The sequence below is a fragment of the Talpa europaea genome, assembly GCF_964194135.1.
Source record: "Talpa europaea genome assembly, chromosome: 5".
NCBI classification, from domain to species: Eukaryota; Metazoa; Chordata; class Mammalia; order Eulipotyphla; family Talpidae; genus Talpa; species Talpa europaea.
This window is the reverse complement of record NC_140071.1, coordinates 19,375,446-19,393,943: the sequence shown is the minus strand read 5'-3', so window position 1 is coordinate 19,393,943 and position 18,498 is coordinate 19,375,446. Positions and strand designations below refer to the sequence as shown.

At 40.9% G+C, this 18,498-nt stretch overlaps 1 protein-coding gene across 1 annotated transcript in view; it reads left to right on the top strand.

Annotated features, from left to right (window-relative positions):
* The window catches only part of LIFR (LIF receptor subunit alpha), a gene marked incomplete at both ends in the record, with an annotated part of 36,857 nt that extends 18,609 nt beyond the window's left edge, over nt 1-18,248 (top strand). Inside the window, 12 exons of the mRNA XM_084233978.1 lie at nt 8-177; nt 1,708-1,853; nt 2,832-2,994; nt 5,512-5,582; nt 6,977-7,190; nt 9,008-9,187; nt 10,937-11,038; nt 11,638-11,805; nt 14,362-14,523; nt 15,387-15,480; nt 17,212-17,290; nt 17,625-18,248. Coding sequence (XP_084090104.1) covers nt 8-177; nt 1,708-1,853; nt 2,832-2,994; nt 5,512-5,582; nt 6,977-7,190; nt 9,008-9,187; nt 10,937-11,038; nt 11,638-11,805; nt 14,362-14,523; nt 15,387-15,480; nt 17,212-17,290; nt 17,625-18,248 — 2,173 coding nt within the window. The remainder of the gene's footprint in view (nt 1-7; nt 178-1,707; nt 1,854-2,831; nt 2,995-5,511; nt 5,583-6,976; nt 7,191-9,007; nt 9,188-10,936; nt 11,039-11,637; nt 11,806-14,361; nt 14,524-15,386; nt 15,481-17,211; nt 17,291-17,624) is intronic.
* Nucleotides 18,249-18,498: the final 250 nt, after the last annotated feature.

Below are 18,498 nucleotides of genomic sequence, written 5' to 3'. Positions count from 1 at the left end.
AATTCAGTTTTTCAGAAAAACATGTTAGATATCAAAGAGCTGAAATGCCCACAAATGAAAGCTATCAGTTGTTCTTTCAAATGCTTCCAGATCAAGAAATGTATAATTTTACTCTGAACGCTCGCAATCCTCTGGGCCAATCAAAATCAACAATTTTAGTTAACATAACTGAAAAAGGTAAGCTACTCCATAAACCAGTGTCGTAAAGACAACTTGAGAGGTGGTGAAATGTCTTGCGATGAGTGAAAAGTACATATTACTTTTTTTTTTAAGATTTATTTATTTATGTATAAAGGGGCTAGGGTACAGGCCAGAGATGCAGGGGGGTGAGAGGATTCTCTAGAGACAGAGCGGGGAACAGAACAGGCAGTCATACTGAAATGCACTGCTGAGGGGAGCAGCCGGCAAGTCAGGAGAGGTCTGCTGCGCCATGTGGGTAGCTCCCTGGCTGGCTGGGGATCGAACTTGTGCTGCAGAGGCTGTGGATTGCTTCATAGTGTGGTGTTTAACCTCTTGTGCCACCAGGGAGGCCCTAGATATTACTTTTTACTGATTATAGTTACTTAATATTAATTTTGTGATTTTATTTTAAAATAGTGTATAATTTTTATTTCACCATTTTAGTGAATTAAAAAAAAAAAGTGTCACTTACATAGAAACTGTGACTTTAATAGTTTTTTATTTCTGACAATTTTTTACCTAATTTAAAAAACCTTTTTATTTTGAAATAGTTATAGACTCACAGGGGGTTGCAAAAATATTAAATTAGAGTCTTGTGACCCTTTGACTTGATGGTAGTGCACCATCCACACCAGGCTGCCGGCAGCAGCACACCACCAGGAGTGGACCACTGGCCTAGACTACTGTTCCTGTTTCCTTTTATTCAGTTTTTAATTGGCTTGTGTGTGTGTGCAGTATGTACGCGTGTGCGGTATGTATGTGTGTGCGCATGCACATCTGTGTGTTTTTATGCAACCAGATCCATCTATAGATTCACAGACCCACCAGCACGGACAAGTTTGTTCCATGGCCCCAAAGGAACTTCGCGCTCCTCTTTAAGCAAACACACCCTCCCCAGCACCTTAGTGCTGATTTTTCCTAAGGCCAAAATGTATTCTGTACTAGTGTTTGTATGTATTTATCTGCCCTCTGCCATGTCAACCTTTTTTTCCCAGTTGATTCTTTCCCACAGCTCAAATGGCCACATGTACTGTTACCTCTGTCATGTGCATTTTGCCTCATCATACCTCTGTTCTTGCTGTTCTCTGACCTGAAATGCTTTTCAGCATACATTTTGCCAGTTTAAGTATGATTCTTCCTTCAAAGCTCATCTTAATCCCATGTTCACTTTAAGACTTTTCCTACCATGCTTACATTTAAATGCCCGTACCAGTTACTGTCTATACTTATACTCTTGTAATTGTCTTTCTTGTTTGTTTGTCATTCCCCAAATAAAGCAGGAGTTTCATAAAGGTAGAGACCATGATCTTTAGTAAATCTGGCTCCAATTGAGGGACTCTGGTTTGTAGAAAATGTTTGTTGTTCCTCTGGTGTCAGTAGTAGAAATAAGGCTTTTGTATCCCAAACTGTGGAATGTTATTAATCAGCACTAATGGTAACTCTCTTAATTTAGCTTTGCTTGTTTCCTAATTGTCGTATTAGAAAACAGCTTTTAAAGTAATTAATCTTTAAAAATTACATTTACAGTTCATCCCCGTACTCCTACTTCAATCAAAGTGAAGGATATTAATTCAACAGCTGTCACCCTTAACTGGCGTCTACCAGGCAACTTTGCAAAGATTAAACTTTTATGTCAAGTTGAAATTATTAAAGCTAATTCAGTACAAGAATTGGTAAGATTCCTCTGTAAATTTTGTTGATGTTGTTTTGGATAAACAGTTTTCAAAAAGAAAGAAATTGATAGATGTAAGTGCTCGGATTATTTATTATAGAAATTTACAAGCACCAGGACATTATACCTCAATATAGTAACATTATATTTCACACATAAACAGTCATAATAGTAGACACTATAGAATGTAAGTTTGACTTTTACTATTCAGAATGTTTCCAGGTCTAGTACAGTAGCTGGTGCATAGCTGATGTTCAATAAATTTACGAATGAATCAGTAGTTTTTGCTATAACCTTTAGCACTGGCTAATGGACTAGTCAGCACCAGAAGGAATATGTGACTTTTAAAACTGCTAAGTGCAGCCACGGGAGCAAGTGATAATTGGCCATTAGAAGGCAGAACATGACTTTCTAATACACTTGAAATATTTAGGTTGACTTTTATACTTTTATACTGCATCATCTCATAATGTGTATTAAGTCCAAAATGAATGATACTGTACTTAAATATTCATTTGAAAATTTACTGTTGATTTCTAGAAAGTTAGTCAAATGCCACATGTAATCCCAAAACTCCAGTGTATGTAATTAGGAGGTCAGAGACTTTCTTGAGGCATGTAAATCCTCTAATTTGTTTAAAATTGCTTTATTTTAATTTAACTTAGTTTAAATAAGTATTAGTTGAATGTTCTACATTTTTAGTACATACTAGAGGGTCTAAGTGCCATATAAAAAAGACACATAAGAGGATTCCTGCCTCCAAGAAATTTCTAGAAAATACCTGAATAATATTTTTAAGCTTCAAGGTTTAGTGGAGGAACTGTCTCTGGTCATATAGAGACAAACTGATGGACAGTCAATTTATATTACAAATTAAGGGGGCGTTTTTATTTTAAAAAGTGTGTGTGGAAATATATAAGTATGTGTACACAGCACTGTGTCTATACATGTATATACATATTTATTTATTTTCTAATAGCGGAATTTCACAATCAGAGGAGTAGAAAATTCAAGTTACCTCGTTGCTGTGGACAAGTTAAAACCATATACTCTATATACTTTTCGGATTCGTTGTTCCTCTGACACTTTCTGGAAATGGAGCAAATGGAGCAATGAAAAGCGGTATTTAACCACAGAAGCCAGTAAGTCAACTAAATGATTTATAGCTAATTATTACTATAGATTGTTCACACTTTTTTAAAAGAATGTATCATTGAAGCATCTCAGAGTAGGGAAATACTCAGGTAAATTGTGTAATGGTAGGATATCTGCCAGAAAAATATCATAAAGCCACTTAAAGTTTCGTGATAATATGGAGAAATGCTTGGCTCATACATGAAAGGACTAAGCTGCCTAATCTATAGTATGATTCTAACTATATTAAAATGATGTATAGGAAACCAAAATTGGAACCATGGGAAGATTATGGGATGATTTTTCTCACATTTTCCTCCTCCTGGAATTTTAATAATCTACTTAGATTGCCTTTTTTTGGGAAACAGTTTCTAACATAGAGATTTTGTTGAGATTTATATTTGCAAACTAGACCTCAGAAATGGATCAGGCAAAAAGGTCTTGAACTTCAGTTTCTATAGTGTACCTAGGTCAAAAAAGCCATGAAATCTGGTAACTGTTTTCCTAAGTATGATAATTGCCAGAGACATAATGAGAGACATGTTTTTGATTAAAAACATGTCAACATAAAAAAAACCAAAAATGTAGGAATTAGGTGTAATTTTCAAGACTCATTCAAAAGATTTTTAAAAAGGTTTATTTTCACTACATAAGGAATATAAAATTTCCAAAAATCAACCAACCATAAAACAAAAAATGATAGCTGTTCATCCAGATTGTGTCTCTTCACATGAAGAATAGAGAGATGAGAGGTACCTTGCAATATGTGTAAGAATTATTTGAACCATCAAAAAATGAATCCTGTGTGTAAGTTGGGAGAGAGAATATATTTATTATCCACTGCTGTATAACAAATTGTCTCAAAATGACTTTGGGTCTGAATCTACAGTCAGGGTGTGGGTGGGCCTGCAGCCTAATTGGGACCAGAGCTTCAGCTTTCAAGGTGGTTCACTCACACAGCTGTTAGCAGTTGGCTTTTTCTCCTTGGGGCTGCCAGCGTGTTCTCGTGACATGGCAGCCAACTTTCCCAGACTTAGTGATTGGAGAGAGAGCATGGTGGACTCCACGGGATCCAGAAGGGACACGCCATCCTATCTGCCTTACCCTATTGGTGTACAGGCCAACCCTGATAAAGTGTGGGAAGACGCACACAAGGACATGGGTATCAGGGTGTGTGAGATTGTGGGTCAGTCTGCAGACTGGCTCCCTTACGAGCTTTTGCCCTCAGCTAATGAGCTATTACTATCAAGAAATATTTTGTCACTTTGCAGGGCGGCAGAGTAGGGAGCAGCATGGGATAGAGGGAAGACAACTCAAAGTCCAAATAAAGAGAGAGACCTAGAGGGGTTATACCTTAGGGACTGCCTTTTCCGAGGCAGTCTCACATTTATTCAGAATCACGTTCATGGGAGGTAGGCAAGTACATAGCGGAATGTGTGGAGGAATGTGCATCATGGCGATGTGGCTTGAGATGTATCAGTGTCTGGCAGAAACTTGGGGGGAATGAATAGGGGTTGTTGCCTGGAAGGTTCCATTGTTCCCGCTGATCAGAACATCCTCTCCCTTGTTCCTATTTACACTTAACTGTCTGTCATGGTAGTCAAGCTGGTTATGCTAATTATGGGGGCCATTATGTCTTTCTGCTGCTTCTAGCAGATATTGGTTTTCCAGTATGTTCCTCATACCAAGACGTTTGTCCTGGTGAGAGATCCCCTGCCTGACTCTACATTTTAGCTTGACCAGTAGGCCTCTGGGCGCCAAGACAACAGCTTGAGGAGAGGGGTGCTGGGGAATCCACAATATTTTATTTACACCTCATTAAGATGAATGTATTAATTCATTTAACAAATATTTATTGAGTCCCTGCCGCATGTCAGGAATTGTTCTAGTCCCAGGGATATGCACTGAAGAAAACTGTAATCTGCCAATAGGCATTATAGGATAGAGGTTTAGAAATGAATATTTTAAAAATATATAACAGTTTCTTAGAGGGTAATGAGTGTCACAGAGGAAAAAGAAGACCTCTAAGGGAGCTAGGTATGAGGGCTAGCAGTCAGGGGGAGGGGATTTAAATAGAGTGGCTAGAAAAGACCTCACTCTTAAAAATATATCCATTTGAGCTGAGCTTTAGAGGTGAGCAAGCAGGCCACATGATTTATTTAAGGAAGGAGAGCTCTTGGCAGAGGAAGAAAAGGTACAGAAATGCAGAAGTCTGAGGTATGCTTGTGGAGCAGCTGGGAAGCCCGTGCAGGGCCAGCACACACTTGCTGAGGGAGGATAGAAGCATGGCAGGAGGCAGCCCAGGACCCAGCAGCAGGGCCCTGGGGGTGACTTGAACCCATCCTAAGAGGCTGTGCGCTTTGCAGGCGTTGAGCACTCTGTGTTCCATGGCTTCATTTCCTCAGTGGAAGCCACCAGACTGCTTCTCGTTTTCATGAGAATTCCAAATATTGGGGAGGAAAATCACATTATCAACTGACATATGGTGTGCATGTTCAAATGTTAATTTTAAATCTCTTTCCTAGTTCCTTCAAAGGGACCAGACACATGGAGAGAGTGGAGTTCTGACGGGAAAAATTTAATCATCTATTGGAAGGTAAATCTCTCGTTTCTCCTTGAAAGTTTGAATAAGTTTATTGTGCTAGATCGCTGGAGTCATAATGGTGCTCTGACTGTCATGGAGCCCAGAGCTTCCCTGACTGGTTTGCTTTGCTTTGCTTTGCTGCTGAGAACCTAATCTGACCCCTGACCCTCTTGATTCTCATTGCTGCTGCTTCACCACGGATGCCTGAGGGCAGATCCCCATCTCACATCTGAACACTCTTCTTTCAGCTCCATGAAGCCTTTACAGGACCTGAGGAGCTTTTGAAATCCATGTCTCTCTGTCTAGTCAAAAACACAGCCAGAAGCTGCAAGTTAGTCCCAAGTGTTTACATTACACTTTTTCTCTCTGTGAATGGGAAGCTGACTTTTTATATATTTCAGGTGCCATTTGTTGCCCATAAATAAATTACATTATAATATATGCCAATTACAGTTATTCATGGTTTTTTAGAATTTTTAGATAACATGTGAATTGCATTCTGGTCTATATTTTTCTCTACCATAGAAAACATTTTTGTTACTATATTTTTATCTGATTATGCACTTCAGAAGTAAACTGTTGCACCCTACATCATATTTTGCAACAACAGTGATAGTGGGAGTCCTTTAAATAGTGAATCTAGTTATTGAAAGTAAAACGTAATGTTATGTTTACAAAACTGCATCATGGTGTTGTGGAGCTGAGTTGTGTCATGTCATGATGGTCTGTGGGGCCCCTGCATCTGCTGCCTCCCCTGATCTTGGACTGAAGAACCCTGGTTGCTCTCAGACGTCTGTCAGGTGTCCCCAAAGTATAGTAATGACTGTTCTTAATACAGACTACTTCAATGTATTGTTCAAACTAGATGACTATGTAACCAAGAGTTAAAAATATTGAAGTGATTCAGGTGCTGACTTCAGTGACTAGATTAATGGTGCTGCTGCTTGCCACAGGGGATCATATTTGCCTGGGAAATTAAGTTGTTTTGGGCACATTGTGCCCCTAGTGTCCTTGGAGAGTGCCAGTAGGTGGTGGTTTGACATAAGGCTCTGGAGCCCCAGGGGAAAAGGCCTGAGGACATGGCTCTGAATAGCAAATGAACTATTACTATTTTGCTTGGCAGGCGCACGCTTCTGAAAAAAGTGACGATAAATGTTGTTTTGAATTTACTTAATTTTCAAGTAACTGTGTGCTCGCACTGCTTATAGCAAGTGTAGTTTTTCTTCCATATCACTTTCCTGGTTTATCCTGGTCTTGGGAGTCTCCTCTGTGTTTTACACTGGTAACAGCTTCATCTTCTCTGATGTTTCCTAGTCATGGGTAGTGTGGAGTCCAGGTTCGATTTCATGGTCTTGTCTCGCCACCTGGTCACTTTATAACACAACGTGTTTTTCTGCTCTTCCTAGCCTTTGCCCATTAATGAAGCAAATGGAAAAATACTTTCCTATAATGTGTCTTACTCGTCGGATGAGGAAACACAGTCCCTTTCTGAGATCCCAGACCCCCAGCACAGGGCAGAGATACAACTGGATAAAAACGACTACATCATCAGTGTGGTGGCGAAGAATTCGGCCGGCTCTTCCCCACCTTCTAAAATACCCAGTATGGAAATTCCTAACGGTGAGTTCGGAGGGTGATGCGAAGTGAGGGTGACACAGTTGAAAGGTGGGACTTGCTCTCTTATAGGCCACCTTTCTTCTCATCCGTCCCCTTGCTGCTCTTGACATCTGAGCAGGAGCAAACAGGCTCACGTAGATGCTCATGAGAGACGGGTCCTTCGTAGTGGCTCAGAGCATCTGCGCTGACGATGCAATCATTCCCTCGCCCAGTACCTTTCACTGCAGTGCTTGAGAATTATGGAGAGTTGCTCTTAGGAAGAAACAGTGTAATGATTTATTCAAACGCTGTTTTCCTGGCCTCTCCAAGGCCACAAGGTTGATGCTGTCAGCGAGGCTATTTGACCACCTGACAGGCTGGAAAAAAATCTCATTTTAAGTGGCAGATGTGTTGCTAAGACATCTTTATTGGTAGGAATACTATATTAAGAAATTCTTCTGAAAGTCTAACTTAGATCCTCAATATAAGCTTAAAAAAATAACCCTGGCATAATTGTAAAATTGCTTTGTGTCTCCCGTTAAATTCCCCAGATTACCAGAGATGAGCCCGTTCCCGCTGAGCTGCCTTAACAACAGCTCTGTGAGTTTTAAACAGCCACCTGTGTCTCTTGTCCGGGCTCACTTCCCTCCGGGTCATCCCCTGACCCCCCTTTGCTGTCCTGCCCCCAATATCAGGCCCATTTTTATGACCACCCACGCCTAGAAGAGGATCCTAGTCAGGATCCTCAAAGTGAAACTTTCCAACTCCTGCTTGAGGTTGTTTCTACTGCTTCTTACTGGTGGGGTCTTGCTGCTTCCGTTGGCTCAGGGGAATTAGGAGGAAGGGACCGGGGAGCACCACACATCTCAGGGACTCAGGATCCACCAGGGCCCAGAATGCGGCACACCTCAGGGAGGAGAGGCCCTGGGCAGGGTGCGGGGGACCGAGAGCAAACAGGAGAGAAAGGGAACGTGTGAATCCTGAGCATAATGTACCGACTGAGATTATGTGTGTTACTGCTCTCATATTGACAGGCAACAGCTCTGTTTGTTTTTAATGAAAGATCTATATTCCTACCTTTTCCACGTGTCTCTGAGAAGATAGTAATTTACAAAGTTAGCTTTCTGGTTGACGCTCCAGAGCAAATCATTGTTCTGTGAGGATTTCCTGCCTTAATAACTGTGCATTCACATCCTCCAGTGGGTTTCTTCTGTGCCATCCCTGCCAGGAGCCCCCTGGAGCTCTTCTCTCAACCCTGTTCCCACAACCCCCTCTCCACGGCCTTGATCCTACAGTCTCAGGCTTGATTTCCTACTGCCTGATCCCAGGGGCTGCTTTTTGACTTTTTTCAACTGCATGCTGAGTTTCTGCATATGGACAGGGATTGCCTGTAGTTGTTAGAACCAAAATAACAGAGCAACACCTGTAAGCTTGATTTAGTTTGAGCACTTTTGAAGTTTCTAGGCAGTGAAGTAATTTTCATAACTCTTGGCTCATTTGCCTGAGATTTACCTTATAGGATTGTTTTTTTAAAGATATATTTATTTATTTATACAAGCACTGGGTACAGTCAGAAGCATGGGAGGGTGAGAGGATTCACCAGAACCGGAGTGGGGAGCACAACAGACAGACTGATGAAATACACTCCTGAGGGGAGCAGCGGGAATGGCAGGAGAGGTCTGCGCGCCATGTGGGACCCTCGCCGGCGTCCGGGGATAGAACCAGCGCTGTAGAGGCTGCAGGCAGGTTCGCAGCCCAGTGCTCAACCACTGCACCACCAGGGGAGGCCCCTTATAGGATTGTGTTTAACACCAGTAAAATGCCCTCCTCTCTTGTTGAAGATGATCTCAAAATAGAACAAGCTGTTGGAACAAGAAAGAGGATTCTCCTCACTTGGAATTACGACCCCAACATGACTTGCGACTATGTTATTAAATGGTGCAACTCCTCTCGGGCTGAGCCCTGCCTTATGGATTGGAAAAAGGTCCCCTCCAACAGCAGTGAAACTATAATAGAATCTGGTAAGATGAACCGGTGTCTGTCAATCCCAGTTCTTAAAAATATATATATTTAAAAAAAGAACAACACTTGGTGCAGCCAGGCACAGCTTACCTCTGGGGCAGGTGTGAATTGGTTTCATATCTCTGGAAGGTGGTTGTGGGGTCTAGCTGTGGAAATTGGCATCCTTTGATGCAGTAATTGTCTAGGAATTCGTCCTAACAAACAGAGAACAACACAGATTGACATCTAAGAATGTTCACCACAGCAAAATTTGTAACCATAGAAATGGAAAATAACCCAAATAACAAATAGGATAATGAATAAATGATGTACATCTGTAAAATGGAATATGCACTATTAAAAAATGTGGAAGATTGAGCAATGTTTAATGCTCAGGAGGAAAAAAAAGACTAGTAACTTCTGAGCATAATGGTTTCACTCCGTGTTCTTTTGCCTTTGTTTGCCTGAGGTGCAGATTACTGAGTCTAGGGAGGGACCACTTGGGAAGGACATGTACTCCTTCAGCACCCTCCTGCTGTGAGACAAGAAGGTGTCAGTGTGATATGGACAGTATAGTGGGGGACGAGTTCGCACCTGCCTGACTGCTGACGAGTCGTGAGCAGCCCTTGTTACGGGGACTCGGTAACCAACAGTCTAAGCTCCCTTGTGCTGGAAAATTAAAACCTTCCTTCCATGGCCCTTGCCCTTCTGAGCAGCTGATGAACATGGGTCGCATCTCCACCCACGGGAATTCTGGAACTTGCAGCCCTTGGTAGTTGTGTTTCTTGATATCATCCCCTTCTGGTGACCTTCCCTGACATGTTACTGAAGTTCAAGAGAGCGAGCCACTGCTGATTACTAATCTCCCAGGGTACAAGTTCTACTTGTTTGCTTGTTTCACTTGAAAAGATGAATAAGGACATCCCGTTCATTAGATTACCATCTGTGGGCAACCATTATTTTCGCGTGTTCTTCACTTTATAATGGCTGGGCATGGCACCTCCCTGTGCCACCTCACCTACCAACGTGCTGCCTGCCTGTTTCCTGCACCTTCCCTTGTATTTCCCCCACATGGAGCCCCCTGTGCCTTCGGTGGTCCTCGTGTATGTTCTATAAATTCTAACCCCCTCTTCATCCATTCTCCTGGGGCTGTGAGAATAATAGGGATGGATGGTGTCTGATGTAGTGGTAGGGGTTTGAGGTGGAGAGACAGCTCCACAGATGGACTATATTGGAAGCTGGGGTTAAGCAGGGACCTGTAGGATGAGAACTTTCAAGGACACTGAGCGGTGATGCTGTAAAGAGGAACAGACTGTGAGGCTCTGTCCATGAACATGGAGATATCTCAGGAGAGTGGAGCATTTTGTGTCTGCATCGTCGAGCAAGGGGAAAGCAGTGGGTTTTGTCCAATCCAGAAATAACTCTACTTAAGGAAGGGATTTGCAGAGGCATGATGTGGCCCTGGATTGGTTGGTAAACAGACCCCAGATCAAATCTGGAAAGAGGTCTTCATGGCTTGATTTTAAGGAACAAAACAGGAGCCTTGATCACTAACTATTCCAATAGAAATGAATCTAATTGTTGTTCAGTCAGTTTTCAATCTCGTTCTGTACCAGTTTTGAAAATATGGGTGTAATTTTCATAATAAGAAAATTTGCTTAAGTTAGCTTTGGAAATTTCAGAATAAGTTATAAATTTCATATTTCTAAAATAAATATGCATGGCAACATTTATTTACAAAAGTTTAACTTACTGTGTCCATCCTATAGATCAGTTTCGACCAGGCATAAGATATAATTTTTTCCTGTATGGATGCAGAAACCAAGGCTATCAACTATTACGTTCCATCATTGGCTATATAGAAGAACTGGGTAAGTTAAATGGGTTTTAAGTATTCTTAAGAGTTCAAGGTAGAAGTTATAAATGGATAACTACTTCAAGATTCATTTCCACAAATAGATTGAATGAAGATGTTTTGTTGAAGGAAAGTTCAAAGAATAATTAGTATGATAAATGTAAAATTACTGCTTTGATTACTTATTCCTACTCCATTTGTTTAATTTGTATAGTTCATGACTTCATGTTGTCATTAACAAAGTTTAATGCATAACTTGGAAATCAGCAGTACTTAACTTGGACCTTTGTAAGTTTTTAAAGATATCAGGACACCTGATCAGAGGGGACATACAAGTGAAGTCTATTTGAAGAGCCACTTAAAGATTTTGCTTTGGTTACTTCCGTAGATATGTATTTTGTTTAAAAGCTGAAAGTTGTGTCTTTGTGTCTCTGGTTATTAGCATATAAGCTTCACAAAAGTATTTGTGATAAAAATCTCTGAAAGTTTGTGATAAAAAAGAAAATTTTGATCCCAAGTTGAGCTATCTTTGGGACTGGAAATCTCATTAAACATCAGTATCTCATTCTGTAGCAGTAAACTGTCCTTCAGCTAATGACTGTTTTCCTTTCATAGCTCCAATTGTTGCACCGAATTTCACTGTTGAGGATACGTCTGCAGATTCCATATTAGTAAAATGGGAGGATATTCCTGTTGAAGAACTTAGAGGCTTTTTAAGAGGATATTTATTTTACTTTGAAAAAGGAGAAAGAGACACATCTAAGATGAGGGGTTTGGAATCAGGTAAGTGAATTTCCATAACTGTGGGTAGCATGTCTTAGAAATTCCTCCCTAACTACAAAAAGAGAGGAAAGAAAAGCAAAGTACAACTAAGTCGCTTAATACTGGTTTCTAGAAACAGAAGCAGCTCCTGTGCAAGGACAGGGGCGAGGACTGGCAGCAGACTTCTCAGCAGCACACCAGGCAAGACCTTAACAGCCACATCTGTAAAAAAACACTAGGTGAAAATGACTTGTAATCTAAAATTTTCTGCTAGGCCAATCAACCAATGTGAGATTAGAATGAAGGCATTTCCAGAAGGCTGAAGATATTTGCTGCCCTGTGCACCCTCTCTCAGGAAGCTATGAGAAGATGCACCAGCCTGAGGAAGTAGTGGGCAGCGGGTCCCAGTGTGGGAACAGAGGCCCGGGAAGGAAGCCCCTGGTGGGAGGCAGAGGTGATGGCCCTGTGACTTGGTTGAGTTGGACTGCGTGAGACATTGTGCTGGATGGCCACTGGATGGTGTGTGGGAAGAATTAGGAGATACTCCTTCAAGCAAATGAGGAAGGAAACCAATTTTAGCAAGTAAAACAAGGGAATGTGATTATACCAGGCAGTTTGGCTAGCACTTGGCAGTAGTCTATCAAGCAAATGAGGAAAGTAACCAATTTTAACAAGAAAAACAAGGGAATGTGATGATACCAGGCAGTTTGGCTAGCACTTGGCTGCCAGAGTCCAGCTCCGACCAGGGCTGGGTTTCCGCAAGGACGAGACGGTGTTGGCAAAGTGGAGGAATGAAGCGAGGGGGCGATGAAGTCGTGAGGAGACACTGACACTTGATCAGGGTGCAGACATCTCCCCCTGAGGGTCTCAGCAGGGCTTTATTTATACATCAGATGTGCTATTTGATCATTGCATCATGCAGTCATAATTGATTTTACTTTTACATTGTTTCAGAAATTATTAATGATTATTAACAGTGCACAGTCCTTTTTTTAATTTTCCTAGTCTATGATTAACTTGGTTACATTAACTTGGTTACATATTTTCCTAGGTGATATATGTTATTCAGAAAATAGAAACAGGTGCTATACGCAAGGTGATTTATGCAGTCAAGCTAGGTAACTGTGAAACAGGGCTAAGCAGGCATTTTAAAATCGAGGGCGGCTTCCTATTTTCTGTATAGAAGCAAAGGGTCCCGGTACCATGGGAACAATATGTGGTGTGTTTCTCTCAGACCATTTCGCTTCCCAGGGCGCCTCAGGGCCTTCTCTAGTGGGGACTTTTACTGGGCTCAGTTCCATCAGTTCTATCAAGCTTGGTTTGTTAGAGAACTCAGTGTTACTCATGGTAACTGAGTTACAAATCGGAGGACGTGGAGAAATATTGGAAACCGTTTCATTGTCAATCATGTTGGAAGGTACTTTTCTCAAACTACTGAGGTGTGCATTACTGAAACTGGCATTGATGCCAACGCTCATTGTGTTATTCTAAAGCTTATAGAAAATTTCCATGGCTTCAATAACTGCCACAAACAAATGAAAGGGAGTAGCAGGAGCCAGCTGTGGAGTTTTCTGACTTTTCAGAAACTTTCCTCAGGCCCGGACCTTGTCAGACAGCCTGAGTAGCATGGCCTGCTCCACTCGGCAGTAGTCCATATTGATATGATCACAGTCATGCAAACACTGAGTTTACCAAATGTTTTGATGCTTCAATATGAATAATGGGAGGAGGTGATTGAGGGGAGAGGTGGGGGAGGAGATAGCAGCTGTGTGAGAGAGCTAACTCTTGACCCTCACAGGACATGAGCTGATGATGTCTGAAATTTAAAAAGCAATCACTGCCGATCTAAGTTCACTTTGAAGTATGAAAGTCAGTACTCAAAGAAACTGATAGCATGATTTTAAAGTAGTTGTAAGTGGTAGGAGGAAAGTGTGGTAGGGAACTGTTTTTGCTATTAGCCATTTAGTATGATTTATTTCTTAAACAGTTATTTTGGTTAAAGTTTTAAAAGCAATGGTTGAAACAATTCTTCACATTTCTGTCTAAAGTGACTCAGAGGCTTCCTCACTGACATCTCATTTGAGAACTCAGGTGCACTGCTTTTACGCAGATGGCTTGGAGTCATCCTGTCCATCTCTATGCTTGATGCCTGAGTCCCACCCAACTCATAGGCCAACCAGCCTCAGTGACAGCAACCCCCGCCCCCAAGCCCCCTGCAATGGGTTTAATTATGGTGGTCTTTGTGTGTATGTGTTTGTGTGTGCTTTTAAGTAAAGAGAAGTGACCTTTATTGATGCTCTGCTTGCTGTGCAGAATTATCTTAGAGAATGTCTCTGCAACTTTCCTTAGCCCTTTGAGTTAAGCTGTGACATAGCAGTTTCACAGGTAGAGGGGCTGGAATAACAGACCCAGATCACAAGCCACTCACTGACATAGGTGGAACTTGTACGTGGCTCTGGCTGCTCCCAGACCAGCAGCCAGACTCAATTTCCTGGGATGTGGGCATGACAGGTGTGCACAGCCATGTGTTTAAAATGGTGCCAGGATCAGTAATAATATTCTTTACTTTAAAAATAGGTCGTTCTGACATAAAGGTCAAGAATATTACTGATGTATCCCAGAAGACACTGAGAATTGCTGATCTGCAGGGGAAAACAAGTTACCACCTGGTCTTGCAAGCCTACACGGGTGGTGGAATGGGTCCGGAGAAGAGCATGTTTGTGGTGACAAAGGAAAACTGTGAGCTAAATACTGCGTAGTGTGGTAGTTCAGCGCATAGTGCTTTTCGTGAATTTTGGTTATGTAGCAGCCCCCTTTTCTAAAATTTCATATTCTGATGCATTTTTATAGTAGGTAGAAACGGTGTTCAGAGGCCATGAAATAACTTTGTGTTAATCCTCACCAGTTATTAGAAGCCATTTCCTATTTGGATACCTAAGCATTTAATGAATTAAGGGCACATCTGAAGTCTGGAGTTCTAGATTCATGTTTTGGTTCTATAATGGTAAACCTATAAATTTTTTTGTCATCATTGCTCTGTGATTTTTCACATAGCCAGGAAATAGTGAAAGAAATATCCTTTAAGAATGTGTGAAATGCACTAAATACGTTGAGCTAGAAAACAGAAATGGGGGATGCATGATGAACGTGACTTCAAATTGACCCTGGCTTGCTCTCTGCCGCTGAATGAGAACATGCACAGTTCTCCTAACAGTCATGAGACTGTGGCCCTTGTGGGCACCTTCACCCCCTCAGGGGCCCCTGGCAATGTTGGTGATATTTCTGGTTGTCATTGCTAGATAGTGGTTGGAGGTTAAAGGATGTGCTGAATTCTGTCCCCGACATAAACAGTGAAGAAATATCTGGCCTAAAATGTCAATAGCGCCAAGATAGAGAGACCTTGTTCTAAAGAATTGACATATTAGTATAACAATTATTGCAAGACTTTTAAGGTTCTGTTTAAATAATTTTTCATGTTCCTGGAATAGTTAGGATTAACTTTTCTTTAAATAATCTACCAATTTAAAAATCTTCTAATATAATCTTATTCTATGCTTTGCACTAAAATGATGATTTTAATATTTGCACTACTCTCTTTTCAGCTGTGGGACTAATTATCGCCATTCTCATCCCAGTGGCTGTGGCTGTACTTGTTGGGGTGGTTACAAGTATCCTTTGCTATCGGAAGCGAGAATGGTAATGGTACCTGCGTTTGCCCTTCCTGCTTTGTTCTTAAAGGCTTGATTATTAACTTTGTGTGTTAAGAAATAATGGTATCATTTTTGGTTGAAGCTAGTAAAAAATGATTGTTTTTAGTTCAAATTAATATTGGATTCAATATTAAACAAGAACATGGTATATTATTTAAAGTCTTCAAATTAGTAGGGTAAAAATGTAATTTTCCCCTACTGTATTGGCTAGTAATTTAAAGTGATAGCATTTGTACTAAAAAAAAAAAAAAAAAAAAAAAAAAGGACTTACAGGAATAAATATGGCAATAGCTATATGCAGAGTTAAGTGTTATTTAATGATTAAGAGCCTACTTTTTCTAGTGATCTGGTTAGAAAAATCTGGTCATTTACTCAAGTATTCAATAATACAAATGACCCCTCCTGTGTTGAAGGGAACATGGTGGTGAACAAATAAGCCTTGTCCTAACAGACTTACAGTATTGTGGGGAAGATGGACACTGAAACCATAATCATCCAATTAATACATAATCATCCAATAAATACATGCTTGCAGAATGTGAGCGGGTACAAGGAAGGGCACTGGGTACCAGGAGAGAATAGCAGGGACACCATATCACTTCCTGGTGTGAATTTCTTACAAGAAGTGTCCCAAAGAGTAAGGAGAAAGAGAAAGAATGTTCTAGGCAGAGAGAATAGCATCTGTGAGGGCCCAGAAATTGGAAAGAGTTTGATCTTCTGGAGAAAGTAAGATCTACATGTCTGAGTAGAACAGGAGAGCGAGGACAGAAGATGAGGTGAGGAAAGGTTAGTGAAGGGTGAGCTGAGGTGAGGTGAGGTAAAGTGACACGTGAGGTGAGAAGTGAGGTAAGGTGAGGTGAAGTGACAGGTAAGGTGAGGTGAAGGGTGAGGGTGGAGGTGAAATGAGGTGAGATAAGCAGGGGCTGAGCAGGTCAATCAACTGGCAGCAGCTGTCCTGCACTGAAGCAAATGTATTTGTACATACATAGATGGTCCTCCCTGGTTTTAAAAATGTTATCAGTTGAAGAGAATGTGTGTTAGTGATCCTGCATATAAATCAAAATAATAGTTTTGGACTATGGAATAGCCATGTTCTCATTACCAGAAATCTCATTTTTAAAATTACTTCAATACCACAAAAAGACAAAGTAAAGAGAAATTCCAGACATTAACAGCATTATTTTTCCTGCAGAAATTTCAATCAATAAGTTCTTTTTTAACAGCTGTAAAGATGATAGGACTTCTATGTTTGTCTGCTTTTTTTTCACTCAAGATTAATAGCCTTCCTTTTTCTGATAGCCTAGAGCCTCGGATGAGTAGTGGAAAGCTGCATAATGCAAGCATGTTCCCTAAGCAGTGGGTCACACTTAATCCAGTTTGCAGTATATATATTGGGTTAGCTGAGTAATGGCTGTATTTTACTTTTGACTTAATAGTACAATCACCATTATAATTCCTCACTTTCCATTTTCATAAAATACATAAGATGTTGTTCTAGAAGTAGGTGTGTTATTTACAGTTTTCTATATATAGGAACTTTTATGTGCATTCTACAGAAAGCTGTAGTGAATGAGCACACTGAAACTCCGCTTCCATTTTTATCTCAGATATTTGTTAATCTTACAAAATGTCAAAATAAGCACGATGATTTATGAACTTACTTGCCTTATGGGTAATCTTATGTTATTAAACTTATTTGATTGTTCTTTATTTAAAGGATTAAGGAAACCTTCTACCCTGATATTCCAAATCCAGAAAATTGTAAAGCACTACAGTTTCAAAAGAGTGTCTGTGAGGTAATCCTTTATTTTCTTTCCTATATCTTTGAAGTATTGGCTTCCTTTTATCTGTCTTTCGTGAAAAGTTATTAACATGCAAATGTCATTCTGAGTAAAGCATCCTGAAAAAACAGCAGTGCTTTTAACATTTGCTGAATTCCTCAATTTATTCATTGTAAATTGTATTGTGCTCTTTTTTCCACTGGTATTAATAGCAAGGAAAACATTGATCTGTAGAAATGACTTTGCTCTCATATGCGCTACAGAGGCTTAAAGAGAAGTTTTTACAAGCAAATGTAAATGTGAAACCATTACTGCTAGCCTTAATTGCCATTCTTGTATTTATTTCTAGGGAAACAGTGCTCTTAAAACATTGGAAATGAACCCTTGTACCCCAAATAATGTTGAGGTCCTGGAAGCTCGATCAATAGTTCCTAAAATAGAAGATACAGAAATAATCTCCCCAATAGCTGAGCGTCCAGAGGATAACTCGGAGGCAGAACCCGAAAACCATGTGGTTGTGTCTTACTGTCCACCTGTCATTGAGGAGGAAATAACCAATCCGGGAGTGGATGAAGCTGCAGGGACTTCTCAGGTCATTTACATTGATGTCCAGTCCATGTACCAGCCTCAGGCCAAACCAGAGGAAGAACAAGAAAATGAGCCCATAGGGGGAGCAGGCTATAAGCCCCAAATGCACCTCCCGGTGACTTCTGCTGTAGAAGATCTAACCACAGAAGATGACCTAGACAAAACTGCAGGCTACAGACCTCAGGCAGATGTAAACATGTGGCACTTAGTGTCCCCAGACTCCCCTAGGTCCACAGACAGCAACAGCGAGATCGTGTCTTTTGGGAGCCCATGCTCTATTAACTCCCGGCAATTTTTGATCCCGCCTAGAGATGAAGACTCTCCGAAATCTAACGGCGGTGGGTGGTCCTTTTCAAACTTTTTTCAGAACAAGCCAAATGACTAATGGTGCCCCCCTGTCACTTCAGTCTGCCATCTCAATAAGCTCTCATTGCTAGTGCTGCTGTGTCAGCGCTGGGTCTCCTGGAGGATCCTGTGAAGTATTGCTGGTGAGGTGGATGTCACCACGTGCAGATTACACTAAAAGTATTCATATGCTTTTAATGTAGTCTGAAAGCCCCGCTGAGTAACTCGGAAGTTCATCCCACAAAACTCAAGATTTGTGATTCGAGCCAAAGAGTCCTCACCACCCTACC